This window comes from Bos indicus x Bos taurus, chromosome 10 (genome assembly GCF_003369695.1).
Source record: "Bos indicus x Bos taurus breed Angus x Brahman F1 hybrid chromosome 10, Bos_hybrid_MaternalHap_v2.0, whole genome shotgun sequence".
In the NCBI taxonomy this organism is placed as follows: domain Eukaryota; kingdom Metazoa; phylum Chordata; class Mammalia; order Artiodactyla; family Bovidae; genus Bos; species Bos indicus x Bos taurus.
Window position 1 is genome coordinate 76,494,865 of NC_040085.1, and position 22,416 is coordinate 76,517,280.

At 38.4% G+C, this 22,416-nt stretch overlaps 1 protein-coding gene across 6 annotated transcripts in view; it reads left to right on the forward strand.

Annotated features, from left to right (window-relative positions):
* Positions 1-22,105, forward strand: part of PCNX1 (pecanex 1) — a 184,376-nt gene extending 162,271 nt beyond the window's left edge. For all 6 annotated transcript variants that reach the window (XM_027552305.1, XM_027552307.1, XM_027552306.1 and 3 more), the window contains 8 exons: positions 4,830-4,930; positions 5,683-5,833; positions 10,825-11,055; positions 11,903-12,177; positions 13,441-13,646; positions 15,898-16,340; positions 16,753-16,893; positions 17,072-22,105. In XM_027552305.1, coding sequence (XP_027408106.1) covers positions 4,830-4,930; positions 5,683-5,833; positions 10,825-11,055; positions 11,903-12,177; positions 13,441-13,646; positions 15,898-16,340; positions 16,753-16,893; positions 17,072-17,212 — 1,689 coding nt within the window. In that variant the 3' untranslated portion in view covers positions 17,213-22,105. The remainder of the gene's footprint in view (positions 1-4,829; positions 4,931-5,682; positions 5,834-10,824; positions 11,056-11,902; positions 12,178-13,440; positions 13,647-15,897; positions 16,341-16,752; positions 16,894-17,071) is intronic.
* The last annotated feature ends 311 nt before the right edge of the window (positions 22,106-22,416 follow it).

Genomic DNA, 22,416 nt, shown 5'->3' on the forward strand with positions numbered 1-22,416 from the left:
TTGCCATTTTCATAATTGTTTGGGGTTGATTTTGTAGATCTTTTCTCTTCTCTTGTATTTCTTGGCTGTATAAATCCCTTTAACATTTTTGTAAAGCTAATTTGGTGGTACTTAATTCTCTTAACTTTTGCTTGTCTGAAAAGGTTATTTCTCCTTCAGTTTTGAATGAGATCCTTGCTGAGTACAGTAATCTTGGTTGTAGATTTTTCCCTTCAGTACTTTAAATGTATCTTCCCATTCTCTTCTGGCCTGCAGTTTCTGCTGAAAGGTTTCCCTTGTATGTTACTTGTTGCTTCTCCCTTGCTGCTTTTAATTTTTTCTTTGTGTTAGTCTTTGTTAGTTTGATTAGTATGTCTCTTGGCGTGTTTCTCCTTAGGTTTATCCTGTATGGGACTCTTTGCACCTCTTGGACTGGATTGACTATTTCCTTTTCCATGTTGGGGAAATTTTCAACTATAATCTCTTCAGAAATTTTCTCATACTCTTTCCTTTTCTCTTCCTCTTCTTGGCCCCCTATAATTCGAATGTTGGTGCATTTGGTATTGTCCCAGAGGTCTCTGAGACTATCCTCAGTTCTTTTCATTCTTTTTACTTTGTTCTGCTCTTCAAAAGGTTTTTCCACCATTTTATCTTCCAGCTCACTGATTCGTTCTTCTGCCTCAGGTATTCTGCTGTTGATTCCTTCTAGAGTATTTTTAATTTCAATAATTGTGTTGTTTGTCTCTGTATTTTATTCTTTAATTCTTCTAGGTCTTTGTTAATTGATTCTTGCATTTTCTCCATTTTGTTTTCAAGATTTTTGATCATCTTTACTATCATTATGTTGAATTCTTTTTCGATAGTTTGCCTATTTTCTCTTCATTTATTTGGACTTCTGTGTTTCTGGTTTATTTGTGTAGTATTTCTCTGCCTTTTTTTTTTTTTTTAACTTACTGTATTTGAGATCTCCTTTTCCAGACTTCAAGGAAAGTTGAATTCTTTCCTTGAAGAAAGTTGAATTCTTTCTTCCTTTTGGTTTCTGCCCTGCTAAGGTTGGTCCAGTGGTTTGTGTAGGGTGAGATTTGTGCTGAGTTTTTGTTTGTTTGTTTGTTTTTCCTCTGATGGGCAAGGCTGAGTGAGGTGGTAATCCTGTCTGCCGATGATGTTGTTTGTATTTTTGTTTTGTTGTTTAGATGAGGTGTCCTGCACAGGGTGCTGTGGGTGGTGTGGGTTTCATTTGTGTGGAGTTCTCACTGTTTGGTACTCCCTGGAGTCACTGCTGTCACAGTCCTTTCCCTGGGAGTCACAGCTCACCTTACCTCCCTAGGATGCCCTCTAACTGTGCTGATCTCTGGACCTGCTGTGATGGCACCTCAGATTCTAATCTGGTCCTGCTTCTGTGTGTTCTTGCCTCCAGTGTCCACAGCTATCAGAGCTAGTGTGTTTTCTTTTGTGGGAGCTCTTAGTGACCTTTTATGTCATAGACAACAGTCTGCCTAGTTGATCGTGTGGATTTAGTCTGCAGCTTGTACAGCTGGTGGGGAGGTTTTGGGTCTTCTTTCTTAGCCACACTGCCCCTGGATTTCAATTGTGGTTTTATTTCCACCTCTACATGGGGGTCGTCCATTGGAGTTTGTTCCTGAGGCTGCCCTGGAGGACTTGGGTTTGTTCCTGTGAGGGCCAGGTCTGGAGGTGGTGCAGCTTCTTGGGTCACAGGAGTTCTGGCAGCACCAGGTACTCAGGGGAGTTGGTACTAGGGCGGCAGGAAATATAGTGCTCTAGAAGGGTATGGCAAGCAGTATTGGTCAGTAAGCTCCAGTATTCTTGCCTGGAGAAACCCCCTCCCTGACAGAGAAGCCTGGCAGGCCATAGTCTGCTGCTGCTGCTTCTGCTAAGTCGATTCAGTCGTGTCCGACTCTCTGCGACCCCATAGACGGCAGCCCACCAGGCTCCCCCGTCCCTGGGATTCTCCAGGCAAGATCACTGGAGTGGGTTGCCATTTCCTTCTCCAATGCATGAAAGTGAAAAGTGAAAGGTAAGTCGCTCAGTCGTGTCCGACTCTCAGCGACCCCATGGACTGCAGCCTACCAGGCTCCTCCATCCATGGGATTTTCCAGGCAAGAGTATTGGAGTGGGGTGCCATTGCCTTCTCCGGCCACAGTCTACAGGGTTGCAAAGAGTTGGACACAACCAAAGTGACACTGTGTGCATAGATGCAAGACCTTTTTCGCCTGTGGCAGCTCTGCCCCAGTGAGAGCTGAGTGTGAAGGTGGCGCAGCTGCTTGGCTTGCAGGGACCCTGGTGGCGCCAAGTGTGCAGGGACTTGGACTGCCTCTACCACAGGAGTTATGGCCCTATCAGAGTCTTTTTTTCTGAGCCTCTTGTAGCTGGTGATCAGAAAGCCTTTTTGGCCAGCCTTTCTCCATAGCTCCGCCTGTTCAGGCATTTAGAGGGCTCCCTTGCCTGGGGTCCTTCTCTGTTGTTCAGCACGTCAGGCACATAGAGGGGACTCTTGGCTGGGGTCCTACTCTGTACATTGACAGGTCAGGCACTTAAAGGGGCATGTAGGTGGGATCCTGCTCTGTAATTCAGTGCATCAGGCGTTTGATGAGCCAGCCTCTCTATTATTCAACTGTGGATGCTGGTATGTGGTGGGCGAGAGGGTATGGAGATGGCTCCACCTCCTACGTGTAACTCAGCAGTATCACCTTGCTTCCATGGATGCCTGGCTTTCCTCCACAGACATTTCCCACCACAGTCTCCTCCCTCACATCGCCTCAGTTCATCTCTCTGCAGTCAACAGCAGCCCTCGCCCTGGGATTGCTCCACAATCCCAAAACTCCAGCTCCCAGCTGCTGTACCTTCCAGGGGACCAGTGTTATTGTCTGGGATATGTATGGCTGTGGCAAGGACTGTCTGATTATCATTATACTTAGGCTGCCACAGATCAGCTGTTTCACTCTCAGGCTTGAATATTTCTCCTCTGACTCAGAGAATTACCCCGATGTGGGGATCGGACCCCTGCTTCGATTCCCCCTCCTGCCAAGGGCAGGTCCAGTCCTACTAACTCTCCTGTTCTTCGTCCCACTGAGTTTTGTGTGGTTCGATACATTCTTTTCCACTGGTCAGGTACTCCTGTCCGCTCTCAGCTGGTGTTCTGTATGCACTTCTGTGTCTGAAGGGGTATTCCTGATGTATCATGGAGAGAAAGGTACTCCACGTCTGCCTACTCCTCGGCCATCTTGTTCTCCCAGGATCTGTTTCAGTGAGTCGGCTCTTCACATCAGGTGGCCCAAGTATTGGAGCTTCAGCTTTAGCAGCAGTGTCTTTATTACTGTATCTTGACCAGTTCCAGAAGCCTGAACTAAATTAAGAAAAAAAATTTTTTTTCCCATAACAGAAGCAGTGCATTTTCAGCATATTTACTGCTTCTGTTATGGGAAAAAAAATTTTTTTTTCTTAATTTAGTTGACTGGGTCGGGGAGAGAGGGAGACAGAAAAGAAAGAAATGTAGGCTCTCCTTCACAGTTAAAATTAACTAAATTACCCAGTTAATGATAATTAATTAAACAGTCTATATTAAGCTAGTATCTTAGACAGCTGCCCTTTTCTCTTTATGTTAATGGTTTATAAAATCAGATAAATATATATATATAATTGGAAAAGATAGAATAATTAAGCTCATTAAAAGCCTAGATCCATGATTCTTCAATGTTAGCATACATTAGAATGTGACGGGAGTGTGATAGGTGAACCCCACCTCCAGAACTTGACTTCACAGGTCTGAAATGGTTCTAGAATTTGCATTTCTAATAAGTTCCCAGGTGATGCTCTTGTTGTGTCCCAGGATTACACTTTGAAAACTGCTGCATTCGATTGTTTCTCAGTAATTAAGATGCTTCCAAGATTCTCTTTAGTATTATGTAAGTTGTACCATTTTGTTTGTGTGTGTGTGTATATATATATAATTATTGCATATGTTTATATATAATATATATTTAATAGTCAATAATAAAGGTATGCAACTGCAAAAGAATTAAAAGGTTGAATGAAGGAAAGCAATATTCTATAGACACAGTTTAATTTTCTTTAATGTGGTTATTGTCACTGATAGGCTAGTGCTGTTGTCATTAATGCTTGCCAGGTTAAGTTGAGAAATACCTAATTAATAAACAGAATATTATATTTCAGGAGAGGGCGGAATCAGTAATGATGTATATCAGCAAGTACTTTGAGATGTTTAGCTAAGATCCTAACACTAATACAGCCAGGTTTTTTTAGTATGTTCCAGTATTATTATAAAGCATTAGTTTTATTTAAAGATTCCAAAGAACCTCCTTATACACATTCATACTTCATTTTATGCTGTTTCTTTTCACTAGAACTTATATTTGAGGAGATAGTAAGTATATGCTACTTGAGTTCCTTGTCCTGTCTGATTTTTTAAATAGATTTTTCTGATTCGGTAAATACTTATATACCATTCTGATAAGTAATATTCTTTTGTTCTTTTTTATTGAGATATAATTGACATACAACATTAATTAGTTTCAGGTATACAGCATAATGATTTGATATTTGTATATATTGCAAAATGATCACCACAATAGCTCTAGTTAACATCCTTCATCATACAGTTATAGAATTATTTTTTCCTTGTGATGAGAAGTTACAAGGTCTACTCTCTTAGTAACTGTCAAATATGCAGTATAGTATTACTAAACTGGAGTCAACCATGCTATACATTACATCCCCATGACTTAACTCATTTTATAAGTGGAAATTTGTGCCTTCAACCCCCTTCACCCTGTTCCTTGTTTTCTTTCTTTTTTTTTTTTTTTTATTTAAAGCCACTGGATGTGGACAAAGATTCATCTCTGGTGACTCTTTGTTATGGACTCTGTGTTCTGGGACGGAGAGCTTTGGGGACTGCATCCCACCATATGTCCAGGTAAGGAAGGCATTGCTGTTTTCAGAAACAGACTGGGAAGCTCTATAACCAAAATCTGAAAAATCTGAAATGGTTTTTAACGGAAGCATTCTATGTTAATTTATTACAAATGTTTCTTCAGATATTGTATAGATCTTTTTAGTAAACACAGTGGAATTCGAAGTGGTTAAAAGAACTAACTTTTAAAATTCACATGTGTGTAGGCAGCTGCAGATAATGAGAATTTAATAATTTAAGACATTAAAAAAATAACTCATAATGTATGATTGGTGTCTTCCCATATACATCTATTTTTCTAACAGTTCACTTCCTTTTATTTTTATTTTTCTCCTTTTAGTCTTTGCTCAGAGCATTTATATTCTTAATATAATGGTACATTAGATTTGGGGACTCTAAATGTAAACTGGATTTCTTGTTGTGAACACCCAGTTGAATTAGAATTAAGAAATGCCACATAATGCTTCTTCTCTGATTACCTCATGTTTTCCATTAGGCCCTCCTTACTCTCAAGTTAGAGAGTCTTCACCTTCTGTTTATGTTCAAGGACTCACTATTACAGTAGGTCATGAACAAGGGCCCAGGGCAAATAGCCTTGACCCTTGTGATTCTGATTCAGGGGTACTGATATTAGTTCTTGGCGTCTGTATCTTCAAAACACTCCCAGATGATTCTGATGCATAACCAGATGTTAGAATCAGTGTAATGGAAGACCTTTGTCAAAATATGTAAACTTTTATCTCCAATCTTAACAGTAATTTAGAGTCATTCCTCTATGGATTGCATGCCCTATTTAAGGGAGATTTCCGTATTTCTTCAATTCGGGACGAATGGATCTTTGCTGACATGGAACTCCTGAGGAAAGTAGTAGTCCCTGGAATTCGTATGTCCATTAAACTTCATCAGGTAAGAGGAGGGAATTTCTAATACATTACTGGTTTTAATGGTACTTCTTCACTTGACTCCCAAATTATGTTCCTTGGGATCCTTTTGAGAAATACTCTGATTTGAGACAAAGAAAAACATGATTCTTGATAGGATATTAAATCTTAGAAGCCTGAACCTGTGTTTGTAACAGTGAATTTGAACAGTAATAATAGAGAGTGACCTGGGCATGAACTTGCAGAAAAATACAAGCAGTGACAAACTGAAAATACAAGCCTTGGGCTCCTGTAAGGGTTGCTTTGACTTCAGGTGATTGTAATTCATGCCTGTTCTCAGGTGATTGTAATTCATGCCTGTTCTTTGAGTAAATGTTAGTTGATCCCCAGTGCAGTATAACAACATCTCAGGAGTCTTGCAAGTGTTGCTGTTATTTAACTATGAGCTTCATTTACCATGTTTTATAGAATAAATGATGGTTAGGACAGAATCAGCCTTAATTAAATAATCCTAGAAAGGCAATAAAATGAAAATGAGACTCTCAAATGCAAATCTAAAGCACTGGGCCCCTTTAAGAACATATTTTGAAATTAGGTGCTGGCGCTTGCTGCCCTTATCGTTCCGCGTGACAGCTGTGATGAGATTTGAGGATAGAGAGCACGTGATGGTGTTGATCAAATGCAGCTGCTGTGCTCGGATGTGGGTGTCTCTCACTGCCAAATAAGAGGTGGACTACCCCGCAGATGAGTTTACCATGACCTAGTGGAATGAAGTTAACACCCCATATTATTAAGGAGCATTACTAATAAAGACTACAGTATTTGAAAATTTCTGTGAAAAGAATACTGTTTGGGGATGATGGGGAAACAAAATATTTGGGATCAAGGAGAAGAGGGCGGCAGAGGATGAGATGGTTGGATAGCATGACCTGCTCAATAGCCATGAACTTGGGCAAACTCCAGGAGATAGCAAGGGCCAGGGAGGCCTGGTGTGCTGCAGTCCATGGGGTCACAAAGAGTCAGACGCTACTTAGCGACTGAACAACAGCAACAGAATTGTCCATCATCAGACTGGCTTTAGAGTTTCAAGACAAAATTCAGTGTATTTTAAAGAAAAAGATAATGATTTCATATTAAAATGTTTTTAAAACTTAACAGTTTCTCAGAAGGTATTGTGTTTCTGCTACGTATGAAATACTCTTTTATGTAGCATAATTATCTAACAGCTCCTGACAGACGTCTTTAACTCTAAACATCATGACAGGTATTTTATCTCCATCTGGCAGAGAGGAAACTGAGGCACAGACTCTCTGTATTTTCTCATCCCTGTCTCTCCCTACAAGTGCTCTTGCCTGGTGCTTCCAATCCATTTCCTTACATGTGTTTTTAGCCTGTGACAATGGTTCTCTACCTTATAATCAGGCCCAATGCAGTTGAGTACAACACACTGTCATTATTAGCCATGACTGACAGCAACAATGACAGATTGGGAAGGGATAAGGAGGTGGACATGGGAACCCGGGGCCGTAGAGTGCTGAGGGAGGGGAGAAGATGAGAACACAGGTGCAGCCTGGAGAAGTTCTGTGATCCACACACACACTGGAGAAGAGTGAGATTGACCTGTGAAGAAACAAGCAACAGCCATTCACCCAGCATTACTTTGACCAGACAGGGGGTTGCTGGTGAGAGACTCTGAGGCCAGGATAAGATAGATGTGTAGATTAGTACTGTTCATCTCCAAAGTTCATTTGTACTCATGAAAATCCACAAAAGGCTTCTATGTTAAAGTGTTAGTACATATGTATACTACTTGGCATGTGACCCAGCAAGTCCATTCCCACATATTTACCCAAGAGAATGAAAGTGTATGTCCACCCAAAGACTTACACACATGTGCTTAGCAGTTCTAGTCCCAAGAGCCCAAAGCTGCAGATAACTCCAGTGTTCATCAACAGATAGAATATTACTTAGCAGTAAATGTAAATGATCTACTGTTAGATGCCACAGGAAGAATGAATGTCAAATATTATACAGAATAAGGGAAGCCAGACGTAAAAAGAGTGCATATTGTATTATTTTATTTAGGTAAAATTTAAAACAGGCCAAACTAATCTGTAGTGACAGAAAGCAGATCAGTGGTTGCTTGGGATGTAGGGATTGAATGCCAGAGGGCAGGAAGGAACTTTGAAATGACAGAAATAGTCTATATTTAGATTGTAGCAGTGGTTAACACGGGCTTACACATTTGTCAAAGTGCGTCTGACTGTACTATTAAAATGGGTGCAATTTATTATGTGTAAATTATACCTCAACTGATTGTTTTTTAAAAAGATTCTGTTTCCGGAGAGCTAAATACATAAAATTTCTGTTAACCTTTGTTTCAGACACAGTCTCTGATAGGGTGCTTTTCAATTTTTAATTCTGCAATCTGTTTTATGTTTTTACTTTAGAAATTAAAACTGTTACGTGTGTAGTATTTAATTTTACAATGTTCTGTAATGTATCAGTGTTCTCATCCACATAATCACCCACAGCCCAGAAATTTATTTTACTCACAGTTTTGTAGCTGAAGATTAGCCAAAACTCAGAGAAATTAAGTAAATCACCCTTTTCATGTGTTCTCTCTCGTCCTCTAATCATTTTGTAAAACAGCTTACTTCCTTATTTTTTTTTTTTCCACTAGTCTCTTTAAGGGAGTTTACATGGTTGTTAGAGCTAAAATACACCAATTAAAGTCTAGCTTGGTTTACAAGAGATATATAATGAAAATGTTAACAACCTGTGATCTCCTTGAGGCCAGTGATAGCGTCTTAGTAATCTTTATATCCTCATTGCTTAGTACTTGGCAGCCAGTGAATGTTACATGAGTTGCATTGTTTTCAACAAATAGTATTTCCTGTGTATCTCCTCATAACTTTTCAAGTGTATTTCTAAAATGCTTCTGAAAACCTTTCCTAGAATTGGAAACATTATCTCTTTTTTTATTTATTTGAAAACTAATGGAAAACAATGGAAAGTAAACATCTCCCAAGAGTAAGCGTCTTCTGTCATCCTGTACCATCATACAATACTCCAAGAAGCAGTCACTGCCAATAATTGGATGCCTATCTTTTCTGCTTTCCCCAAGTTCATTCAGACATTTTCAACTATATTTATACATATTTTCCTTTTTAAAAATGTAATCGTGCTGTGTAAATTGATCTGGGTCAAGCTCTTTTCCCAGTTAATATAATGTGGACACCTTTCTAAGTCAGCGCCTGTAGAGGCATTTCACTTTTTTTTTAATGACTCTGTAGTTTTCCAGAGTGTAATTTTTACTCTGTTTATTCAGCTCTTTCTCTATTCATGAACATTCTGCTTGTTTCAAATATTTATCAGTAAAACACTGTTGAATGATATACATAGAAGTTTACATATTCATTCAACCATTTTAAGCCCAATGAAAATAAATACTTGGACAGGATTGAACATTCTCCACTTTTGGCATGCCTAATGATTTCAGACTTTGTGTCCATTTTACTGAGAATGTGTTTATTGCTTGTCTCTGCACTTTTATTTTCTATTCAAATAATTGTACAAATACTACTAATCCAAGGATGTCATTTCTTCCCTAAGTGAACATCTTGCTGAAAGAGAGCATCTTATGTCAGAATGAAAAAATACTCAAAAAGCGTATTCAAGCTCTGGCACTACCATCATATACTAATTTTCTAAACCTCGTTGTTCAGCCGTTAAGTCATGTCAGACTCTTTGTGACCCCATGGACTGCAGGCTTCTCTGTCCTTCACTGTTCCTGGAGTTTGCTCAAACTCATGTCCATTGAGTCAGTTATGTCATCCAACCATCTCATCCTCCATCGCCCCCTTCTCCACCTACCCTCAATCTTTCCCAGCTTAAGCCTCTTTGAGCTTCAGTTTCCAAATTTGTAAAATGCTGGCATTATCTGCTCAACCTACTTGACAAGATTGTTTTAAGATCTTTAGGTGAGATCGTGTGTTGGAGAACTTTGTACACTATGTACCCACATGTACATGAAGACTTCCATTATCCTCATGTTGGTGACCCTCCCGACCTGGAGGTGCATCCTTGGGGATATCGCCTTCTTGCTCTCACTGTCTCACCTCCCGATAGCCCACACTCCAGTCAGCTGGCCTGAGCACAAATGAGTTACTTTACCTGGGTGTAAAAATGTATCAGCCTCTTAACTATAAATATGAAGGCAGCTAATATGGTATTTTTGTTTCCTTAAAAACATACCATTTCAGAAATTCCAAATTGTGTTATGATTATTGGGGTTTATATCCTGTATCCCCTGTTAATTTGGGGGTTTCTGAATGGGAAGTGTTAATACATTTCATATACTCCATTGTTTCATCCAGACTATCTGCCACACAGTCTTGCATGTGGTAGATATTAAATAACAACCTGCCAAGTAAATGAGTAGTTGCTAAGATCAAGAAGACCTAGCTTCTCTAGGACTCAGGACCCTTAATTTGTGCTCAGAGCTCATAGTTTTGAGCCTTATCTTAACTAGATGAGAGGCAGGATAAAAATTGTATATTGTTATCATCCTAGAGATGAGACTTTAAGTGAAAAGCACCTAGTTAAAAAGAAACATAGTTTCGAGACCTTTTATGTAGCTTTAAAGGTGAGATAATCCTTTAACAGGAAAAAAAAAAATGAAGATATGCAAACCAAATTGAATGAGGTTAAACAATATATATAAATTGGAAATAAAAATGGTTTAGCTAATAAAACTTAGAGGACAGGTAGGGTTGAATTGAGGAATTTGCAGAAGTAGTAGAGCAGTAATTAGCTAATTCCTAACCTGGATAAATTTAAGAATCAATCATTGACCTCTGCTAATACAAACACATGCTGGTAATGAAATACATAAGCCAGTTTTTAAGACTTATAATTTAGTAACTAATTTAGTTTTACAGAGGCTTTCATTGTCTTGGAAGTCATTCTCTAATTTTCCTAGAAATACAGGTCTATTTTTATCTCTGTATATAGGACCATTTCACTTCTCCAGATGAATATGATGACCCCACTGTGCTCTACGAAGCCATTGTATCCCACGAGAAGAACCTCGTCATCGCCCACGAAGGGGACCCTGCGTGGCGGAGTGCAGTGCTCGCCAACTCGCCCTCCCTGCTCGCTCTGCGGCACGTCATGGACGATGGCACTAACGAGTACAAGATCATCATGCTCAACAGACGCTACCTGAGCTTCAGGGTCATTAAAGTAAGGTTTGGAGGCACTTGTCTGCCTCTGAAAACAGTGAAACTTAGAGAACCTTATCCAGACTTAAAAAGTCATGAAATTCTTTCACAGAAAACAGAAACATACAACCGCACTACATTGAGTTTATTGTTGATGAGCACTTAATAATTTATTTTGTCAGTAATGTACTCTGTCTTCTGAAGTCTTCTCATGTGCCGGAAAGCCTTAAAGCCTTTCTTCATTTCTGTTTTGGCAGTCTCTTGCCTGTTATATGTACTGTTTGGGCAGCATCTCTTCTGAAAATGTCAGCCCTATATTGCTAATATGATTGATTTCTAGGTTGCAAAATAATACTATAATTTGTACTTGATGGTGATTAGTAGCTCACTGTAAATGGTTCGCTCTGACCTGTTTTTTGGTTGGTTTGTTTTGTTGTTTTTTTAAACGTCTCAGAAATGTTTTACTTGTTTCTTCATTGAATAAACCCACCCCCCCCGCCCCGCCATGAAATCACAAATATCCTTTCAACTCTAAATACTTGTTACCTCTCATTTCTGTCAGAAATACCTGTTATCTCAGTTACAGCATTCAGTGCTTCACCAATTTAGAAAACTAAATAGACTACATTTTACTTGGTATTTTTACAAGACAGCAAAGGGAAGAGCTCTGTATGTGCTTATTATTCAACAACCTAATTACGGTGGGAAATGGTTAACTCCCATTCAGATGTGACCTACTTATATTTGTTTCCTGCTTTTCACAGCTGGTTATTGTAATGTCTTTCATATCCCTCCCACTGCTGCTCTTCTATTTATATAAATTTTATTCTTAGTCCCTTAACCTACTTCCTGTGTGTTCTGATTCTCAGGTGAATAAGGAGTGTGTCCGAGGCCTTTGGGCAGGGCAGCAGCAGGAGCTTGTTTTCCTGCGAAACCGTAATCCAGAGAGAGGTAGCATCCAGAATGCCAAGCAAGCCCTGAGAAACATGATAAACTCATCCTGTGATCAGCCTATTGGCTACCCGATCTTTGTCTCACCCCTGACAACTTCTTACTCTGACAGCCATGAGCAGCTTAAAGAAATTCTTGGGGGACCCATCAGCTTGGGAAATATCAGAAACTTCATCGTGTCAACCTGGCACAGGTGAGCCGTGGGGCTGCCTTTTCCAGCAGTGGTGTGTCCTGACCCGCCTAATCTATGCCCTGTGCATTAGTGTCACCTGGAAAGCTTTAGGAAAAATACAGCTGGCATGGTACAATAACAGCTTGTTACAGCTGAGCTTTAGGAAGTAGAATCTGAGCATGTGTATCTTTAAACTCTTATTAGATAAATCTAATGCACAACTCTGGTCAGGAGCCACTGCTCTAGCATTTAATAGAATCTTGAATAATGCCCTCTCTTTAATTTTTTTAAACTCTGTTGCAGCATATTGTTGCTATTAGAATGTGTGGGTCAACAAACAGGGCAAACTAGAGAAAAAGCAAAGAAACTTGGGCAAGTTGATTTCATTCTTTTTGAGTTCCGTTTGAGCAGTAGGGGGAGCACGCTATCCATGTTGAAGCTCCTCCTCGTGCAATGCAGAGATAACTGCTGCCATTTGAACAAGTAGCACTCAAGTCTCAAATCTATAATGTTGTCAAGTATGCACATGAATTATTTCCTCTGCCTTTTGTCTAGTAAATTATGATGGGTGGTAAAGAAAAATTGCAGATCAAGGGTTGTTCAGATCTTTAAGTATCAGAACTTAAAAATGGGATTAGAGCAATTAACTCTAAAACAGGTGCTTTAAAATTCTTCCAGCATTAAAGTAAAATTTCACCATTTTAACATCAACCCCTATTCAAACAGGAGAAAGAACACAAACCAGGATAGTGTTCAAAGAAGTTTTGTCTTAAAAAATAGGTGTTGTGTTGAAATTGCCTTGTTTGCTCAGGACTGAGTGGTTTAATGGGGTGCAGGATTTTCAGTGCCAAACTGAAACAGTTTAAACTTTACACTTTAAAAAAGAAGAAGAAAAATTATTACAGCAGCTCTCTTCAGTTTGCTACAGCATAAATTAGATTTAATTTAAATCAATTATGTTTTCGTGGGTTGTATACAGTGGCAAGAATTCTATTTCCAGCTGAGATCTTAATGGAACAAATTGTTAGGTGCAGTTCTTCATTATGGTGTAGGAAAGGTGATAGAGTATATAAAACTGGTCAGTTAAGAATGGAGTCAGTGAATTTAAGAGGGCAATATGAAAACATAAAAGAGTTTTTTGCTTCCTGATGTTGATTGCTCCATGAAGACTTTCAGAGGTGAACATCAGTAGCATTAAATGTTTAGAATGGCTAGAAAAAGGAAGAAATACCTATCTTGAAGTGATCTCGGGATAGTGCCTCCTACCCTGGTATTTGTTCCTAGGTTAAGGAAAGGTTGTGGAGCCGGATGTAACAGCGGTGGCAATATCGAAGATTCTGATACTGGAGGTGGACCCTCCAGCACCAGTAACAGTGCGACAACTGCCAACGATCCCCACAGCAGTGCATCCCAAGGAAGCACTGGAAACCCAGGCCAGGCACCCGGAGCAGGACTTCATCCGCCTGTCACATCCTACCCTCCAACCCTAGGTAATCTGAACCAAAATTATGTGTGGGATGTCAGTCCCTCAGCTGTGGGGTTTAGGTGGTATGTGTGTATAAAGAGGATGACACATTTCCTACTCGGAAATATGTAAACAGAATGTTTTGTTTGATTCCCAGTGGGCCATTATCCTACCTGTCTATATTAATCATTTTATGTATATAAATACATAATACTTAAAAATAGCCTTTCTTTGGAAGTACCATTTTTAAAGGCTAATCATATATAACTAATATAATTTATGTAACTTCTCTCCTATTGAACAATGATTTGATTTCTTCTGAGTATTATAACTTTGTATATAAATCTTTATATTATAATCTCTTATTCTTTTCTTGGGCTGAAAACTTGAAAAATGAAATCAAATCAAAGTTTATGAAGATATTTAAGACTCATAATATAAAATGCCAAAATTCTTTCTAGACTTCCTTTTTTAAACCAGTTGGTACTCTGACCAGTCATACATAGGAATGTCCAGCTTTAAGTATCATTGTTCCCAGCTCTGCTCCCTGCTCTCTCGGAGAGACAGGAGAAGGGGGGTGGTCTTTAGCTCCATTGTTTTAATTTGCTTTGCTGTAATACTTGTGGTTGGAAACTTTTGAGTTTATAATCTCTTCTTTCTGAAGTCACATTAAGTCTCTTGCCCTTTTTTCTATTTGGTTATTTTTTTCTTATTTAAGATTTTTTAAATTATTTTTGTCTGCGCTAGATCTTCGTTGCTCCATGTGAGCTTTCTCTAGTCGTGGCAAGTGGTAGCTGCTCTCCAGGTGCAGTGCACCAGCTTTGCGTTGCTGTGGCTTCTCTTGTTGCAGAGCAGAGCTCTAGGGTGTGTGGGCTCCATAGTTGTGACTCGGGGCTTAGTTGTTCCAGGGCATGTGTGATCTTCCTTGACCAGGGATCAAACCCTTGTCCCCTGCACTGGTAGGAGGATTCTTAAGCACTGGACCACTAGGAAAGTCCGTATCTTTTTCCTGTTTATATTTGTATATTCTCGATTGAGCTTTTTGTCAGTTTTCTGTACCAAAGATAGCTCTTCCCATTCTGTATCTTGGTTCTGTCTCCTCTTCCTGTGAAGAGTGGGCTTGTCTTTTTTTAATGAGAAGTTCTTAATTTTTGTATAGAGCAATTTACTAATCTTTCCCTTTATGATTAACACTTTTTGTATCCTATTTAAGAAAATTTTCCTTATCCCAAAGGAAGGTATTCTTTTACTAATTTGCCTTTTATGTGAGAGCCATAATCCTACCTGGTATGCAAGCCAGATTACATCCATTCCCAGATGGCTGGTTGGTTATCAGCACTGTCCTTTTCCCCACTGTTGAACATGGATCAGATTAAATTTTAAACCATTTACTTCAATTTAAAGAAAGGTAACAGCACTGAAATTGTTGAGACTCTAAATAGGTGTGTGATCAACATTTTGTTTGTTCTTCTTTACCTTCTGAGTGAAAACCTAGAACCGCCAGTGTGCTACTTTAAATGTACCTTCTACTCTTAACATTGATTAGCTCTTTTTAATTTTCAGATAAAAAGCACATGTAATTATTTTTCAGTATAATTAACACTAATTTTCTAATAATCTTCACATCACTCTTCACAAATCTGAAGAATTCTGTCAAGCCATTAGAAAAAAGGACACAGAAGAACCTGCTATTCAGTATCATCGGTCATATTCAGTAGTGATCCCTGATACACGTGCGTACTGCAGTGATACCTCTCTGCTCTTCTGTGGGTAGTATAACTTGTCACTGCAGTAGATGGAAAGGGCATTAATACTCGACTTTGAGAAATAGTAGTTATGGAGCTTACCACATAATAGATCCTTAATAAATATTTCTCACTGTCTCATTTCCATGAACTATTTCATCTCTGATGTATTAAAGAAGTACTCGTGTTATTCTGAAATATTTGAGTGAAAGAAATTTTAGGATTTATCTCAACCCTAAATCCCGCTATTTCCTGTAGATTACCTAATTGTGTTTTTCATATGGCCCAGAATTTGGATTTTAAAAAGCTTCAGCAAATGAAAATTATACGAACCACATGAGAAAAAAGATCTCAGATATTTATTTCTTTTCGATAACTTTAAAATTTTCAGGTATAAATGTTAAATTCAGTAAATTGATCAGCTAATTTATGGTGAGAGGCTTAAGGGAGAAAGTCCTAGAAACTACAAAAGAAGCAACCGTGCTTGCATCAGTCCACTCAGAATGAGCGCTGCCGTCTCTCCCTCCCCAGGCACCAGCCACAGCTCTCAGTCCGTGCAGTCCGGCCTGGTCCGGCAGTCCCCCGCCCGGGCCTCCGTAGCCAGCCAGTCCTCTTACTGCTACAGCAGCCGACACTCATCTCTCCGGATGTCCACCACGGGATTTGTGCCTTGTCGGCGCTCCTCCACCAGCCAGATATCGCTTCGCAACTTGCCGTCATCCATCCAGTCCCGCCTCTCTATGGTGAACCAGATGGAACCCTCCAGTCAGAGTGGCCCAGCCTGTGTGCCGCACGGCTTGCCTTCCTCCAGCAGCTCCAGCCAAAGCATCCCCGCCTGCAAGCATCACACCCTCGTGGGCTTTCTCGGGACAGACGGCGGCCAGAGCTGTGCCGCTGACGTGCAGCCCGGCAGCACCTCAAGCCCTGCCAATAACTCCCATGCCAAAAAGGGGGAGGTGATTTACAGAGTCCAAGTGAGTAAGCCCAGCGTTCTTCTTCCACTGTTTCTCCTTCCTGGTTTTGATTTCTTGTGTTTTGAGTGAAGGACTCCTGTGAAAACACACCTTATACTACTTAGTCTGAAGGAAGAACATTTGTGAATGTTGCAAAAAAAGTTTCTGCCAATGTAAAAACTGAAAGCAAGCAGTTTTTCACTGGTGATATTTGTTCCCTCTTCAGCCATGGTTATGTGGCCATGGCAGTAAGGTCTCCCGGGAGGCTAAAAGGAACTCACATGGCTGTTTAGGGTGTTTTTTATTACATTATCGGCAGTGGAGAATGTGGACAAAAAGAGTACTGTGAAAGAAATTTTGTTTGGAACTATGTAATTATTCATCTTCAAGGAAATAATGAATTGGAAATGATTCATATTTATTTACAATGTAGATTGTGGATCCTGGTCAAATTCTGGATGGGATCAACCTGTCAAAAAGGAAAGAGCTGCAGTGGCCTGATGAGGGTATTCGGTTAAAAGCTGGGAGGAACAGCTGGAAGGACTGGAGTCCTCAGGAGGGCATGGAAGGCCATGTAAGTTCTTCTGAAGCTGGTGCCCTGACTTTTTGTAGCCTGTATGCATGTTTTTAGCTGGTTTATGTACTTATGCTTAGTTATCAAACTGAATTACTGCCTCTAATTGTAAGGGTAGAGTCTGTGAGTGTATTCAAGGTCTCTGCCACTAACTGCTTGTTTTGCTCTAAATCATCAGGTGATTCACCGATGGGTGCCTTGCAGCAGAGATCCAGGTACTAGATCCCACATCGACAAAACAGTACTTCTGGTCCAGATTGAAGATAAATATGTGACTGTCATTGAAACTGGGGTACTAGAACTTGGGGCTGAAGTGTGAGCCAGTGTTTTATAACTTCATTTCTTTTTCCTCAAAATTCCAAGATATTGGGGGAAAAAAAAAAAAGAGGAGAGAGCAGAAGATGCCTGCAGTTATCACTTTGATCCTGGAGGAGAGACTTGAACATAGAGTGGGCTAGGTTAAGCACCTCTCCTTCGCCCTGACTCCCATCACTGTCTCCATCCCCAAATAAAGCTGAAATATTTTTTTAAGTTAGCTGCTGAGAAAACATTTTGCATGAAGGATAAAGTTCTGTTAAAATACATCCTTAAAAGTTTTTTCCTATGCATTGCCTATGCTTTAAATCAACAAATTCTTGATTTCTAAACTACAATCTCATATTTTTCTAATTTCTTTGCCAAAAATAATTGTCATGTTTTGTCATAAAACATGAAATCCATTTACCTTGATTTTTAAAAACAAGTGTAGAAACCTTCAGTTTGACACATAGCAGTATAAAAGTTTAATGTACAGTGAAAGAGACTATGAACAGACATAGATTTATCTTATTCCTTGAGCGCTAAAAACTTTAATGAAAAAAACTGCACTAATTTTTTACAATGCACTAAAGTCTGAGATTTCTCAGAACATTTATTTATATATAAAAATAAAATAACATTATTTAAATTGCCTTTGGGATAAACCCCATCCCTTTCCTGATAAACATACGTAGCAGGAACAGTGCTGCTCACTCTTCTTTAGTAGTCTGTACTTCATGCCAGTCCACCAGTTGTTTCCTTTCAAGTGAATACTCCATCTCAAGATACACGTGGCTTCATCGCTGGTGTTTCCCAAAGCCAGTAGTCAGTGACTTGGTCCTGTGAACACTCCTGCCAGCTTCCGTGTCCACACTTCAGATGGGCTCCAGCACCAGGAGCACCCCGGCCGCCCTGCTTCTCCCACCTGAGCAAGTTCTGCTGGGGTCAGTTCTGGGAAGAAAAATGCTTTTGCTTTTCAAAGAAGAAGATGAAACGTCCAGGAATTTAAAGAAAGGATTGATTGCCTTTTAAGGGTTCTTAGATCTTAAAGTCATTCACATGCAGTTCAGTCAGTCAAGTAAAGTTTTTTCAAACAATTATCCAAATGGTGCCATTCTTATCGTTATATCCCCCTTTAATAACTTTGCCTTTTCTTTTCCTCCTCTCCTTGTTCTGTGACTTGAATTTTATTTCCAGTGATTTATAGTGTATAGCTGTAATTTGGAATATTTATATCTGTGATGAAATTGACTTAACTCATATGTTGTCTCATAACTTAAATTTTATTGTTTTTTTTTTTAATGTATGTATTCAGGGAAATATATAACTCAAATTTACAGTTGGTCTGGGTGGGAACTGCAGTTTAGATTTCAACATATGGCACTTTTTAAATCCTTCAGAAATTTTTTCACATTTTGTGTGACACTCCAAAGAAGACTGTACATGTGAGCATTTAGGAGCAGCCATCTTCCTGCCCCTGTGAATGAAAAGTAAAAAGAAGCAGGTGAAGTTAATTTCAGTCATACATTTTATTTAATCTGTTATATCCAGAGTATTCCAACTTCAGCATTGGAACTGGCCATATTTCAGGTACTTGCTGGCCACGTGTGCTTAGTGGCTACTCTGTTGAGCAGTGTGGGTTTGAAGTTATCTTTCTGAGACGGAAGGAGATCTTGGTAGTTCTAGTGTAGATCTTGCAGTACAGTATGACACTTCAGTAGAAGGAATGAAAACTAAGAAAGTAAACAGCTAATATGTACCATCTGATTGCATTTTCACTCCAAAACCTTTTTTTTTTCCTTTTTCCAGTTTAAAATTTTTGTGGTTATTCAGGAGCCAGTGTGCCTCGTGTTGATGTTTCCAGACTTCACACACTGCAAAACTTATTGTTGAAAAACTTTTCGTCAAATAATTTATTAAACCTTTATACAAAGGTACCCTGTTTCTCAAAACAAATTGAATTTTGTTATCTTTAAGTACTTGTATTAATTAGGAATCCTAAAAGGAGCCCTGTTCTTATTTTTTAAGTCTAAAACTTATAGTCTTTTTAAAATCATAATACTTTTCTAATAATTGCATTTGGGGAAGTATTAATAATTTAAGGAAGGATTCATGTCTGAATACTTTGACCTAAACTATAATAGAGAAATATACACACTTTCAGTAATTAAATTGATTATACATGTCTTATTTAACCCTGTCCCATGCGCCCTTAGAGGGTAGTGAGCTATTCATTTAGATTTCCTGCACAGCGTTTTTCATTAGTATCGACATCTGAGACTCCAGTACACACTCATTGGCATCTTTAGTTCACAGTTGCCAAAACTTTGAGAGTTCCTTAATTTGAAAGTAAAGATATGTAATTAAAACACTTACAACCTTTTTCATTGTTTTAAATAGTTTTATTGATAGCTTTCTGAGTTTTTTTCTTGTTTGATTTTTATTTAGAGTTCTGGAGTAAGTTATCAATGGTTAGCTTTTTTTTTTTTGATTACTCTTATTTAGTGGTAAAAATCATTTTATAACTCAAGTTTTGGTTAATCTTCCAGTTTATAACTTGGTGTAAGCCCTCTTTTTACACCATTTTTCAATACTTGATAAAATTTTATATGTTGACTTTTTTCTAAAGAACTATAATTTTTCCAGAAGTCTAGATTAATATGTTGATATTTAAGCGGTCTGAGAGTGTAGGTGGTGAGGCTCTATATTTTTAAGATGATAAGAGATTAATTACCTTTCAGGAAATTAGTGAATAGACTTCATCAGTGTTTTGCCTTCTTTGAGTTTCCATTACTGGGAGATTAACTTCCATTATATTTGAAGTATTTTTCTTAATATTTCAAGTATATCTGAGATACTTCCACTAATCCTTGAAATAGAATTAGTCAGACAAGATTTCTCTCTTGAGCAAAATATGGAAAATTACTCTGTGTACCAGATGTCAGGCAGTGAAAATATAAGCTTTAACGTCAGCTCATTAAAAAGATGTATTTTTCTTCCTGGGTTGGTTTACTTTTCCATCTCATATCAAAATATAAAAAACCAGCCTCACATTTAAGCAAGGGTAGCTTAGCCTTAATGAATTCTGCTTTGCCTCTGAGCAGCAGCCCTGGGGCCCTGCTTAGGAATTCTTCATGTGGTCGATCGCTGCACTGAGTCATGTTCATCCAGAGCTGAGCCTTTTAAACTTATGATTTGCCCCAAGGCTAAAATTACCATTTTATCTTAGTTAACTCGCAAAAATCTTTCTTCGTAAATATATGACTTGAGAAAAAGATAGCAATAGTGTTGCATGAGAATTATTTGAATTTGTTTACTAGCTACAAAATTATAAGTTGCTGCCCACAATGTGAATTACTTTTGTGTTTATTTTCATCACTTTTTCATGAATATGGACAAAACCTCACCCCCTTTTTTTTTTTTAATTTCTCAGTATTCCTTCTTGTTCTTTTCTGTAGTACATTATAATCACATAAAATTACTTTGCTTGGACACAGACCCAGTCAATTTTTGACTTTTGTTAGCATACCTTGTTCAGATGAGGTGTAAAACATCCGTTGTTGTTCTAGAGGTTTTTCCTTTAATTCCAAAATAAATGAAGAGAACAGTGTCGTTGAAGAAGATGATAGTTGGAACCCATAACTTTGAATTTTGTTTTGGTCCACGTGGAAGTTGAGTTTTATTAATCTGGAAAAAGAGGAAAATTAGACATGATGTATTTGTGCAGCATAAACATTAATATTATGTTGGATATGTATAGTTTTTTTTAATAAGGTATTAAAAAACTAGCCTCTCTTTTCTTCACTTCTCTTATTTAAAAAAAAAAAAATCTGGTTGATATATACCTAGGCTTTTTCTTTTATTTAGGTGAGAACTGTGATTGGAAAGAAGTTCATTATTATACAAGTAGATCTGATAGGTATGTGAGTTGAAGTATTAATTTTGCTTGAAACAGAGGTGTATTTTCTGCTTTGAATCACCTCACCCAAGTCATCTTGTCAAGAATCACGTGTGATAAGAATTTGTCTCTGTTGCCTATCAGCCACGTGTTCTTTCTGAATTAGAGAAAATAAGTTCTATTTGTGAGCTGAACTTCCTTATGTACTGTTTTATGGAAGCAGCATAACATTTTTTGGGGCACCAGAGCTGATTGTCCTCACAAGGTTACATGACCGCTCTGTTGTAAGACACACCTATTATATAGAGTTATACCTTTTTTTCCTGTGCCTCAGCTCTGTACCTGAGAATTTATGATTCAGTGGAGCAGGAAGAAAGGTCACCTAAGATTGTGATAAGGATGAATTCCTGCAGGTTATTTGCACAGAATGGGACGATACCTTGAAATTTAAAGCAGAGAAGTAGTGGAAAACTGAGATGGCTGCTCCAGATGACTCTTGGGTTTAGTGTAATTGTAGTATAACAAGATTTTTTATATATGAAGCTTGATTCTACAACCAAAATAATAGAAATGGGAAAATCGTGTCTGCTTATGCTTTTTTTTTTAAAGCTTACTATAATTTAACTAAAAATAAATTGTAAAAAATGATTACCTTAACATTATACAAGTCTGGCAATGAGCTCTGCATGAGGAAATGGAAGGAAGAATATGAAAATGATTCCAGGAAAGTAGGTGGGAGGAAGGAGAATGGGTTTCCCTTTTCTGATCATGGGCTCTGGAAGTATTCATTGCCTCTACCAGCATTCAGTATAAACCAGAGATATGTACTTCTGTATGTCTGTGAGCGTGTGTGTGCGTGTGTGTCTGAGTGTTATTCTGAACAGCTTGTAAATACTGTAGTTGTTTAAAATGGAAACTAAAAGCTGAAGTTGTTTTTTCTTTGCAAATATATTGCATCAAAGATACAGTATTGACAGTGGATAAAACACTGAGGAAATAAATTTTTTTTCATTTTGCCTTCTGTCCATTTTTGTCAAATTAAGAAAATTAAGAGTTTACCGTATTGAGCTCTGCCTAGCATATTTTTAAAACATGTACTTGGTTCTGAAGATAATAATTTTAAACAGATGCTTAGGCTTGCTAACGTGGGATTCAGCCTATAATAGAAATTATCTATTTCACAGTACAAGGATATCTTTTCACACTTGGCAGAAAGGTTGTAGTTTACATTTTATGAACGTATCTGAATGTGTCTTGTTAATGATATTAGAGGGAACGTGTAGGATGAGGGATGAAGATGTGTGCATATGCACTGTGCTAAATGAGAT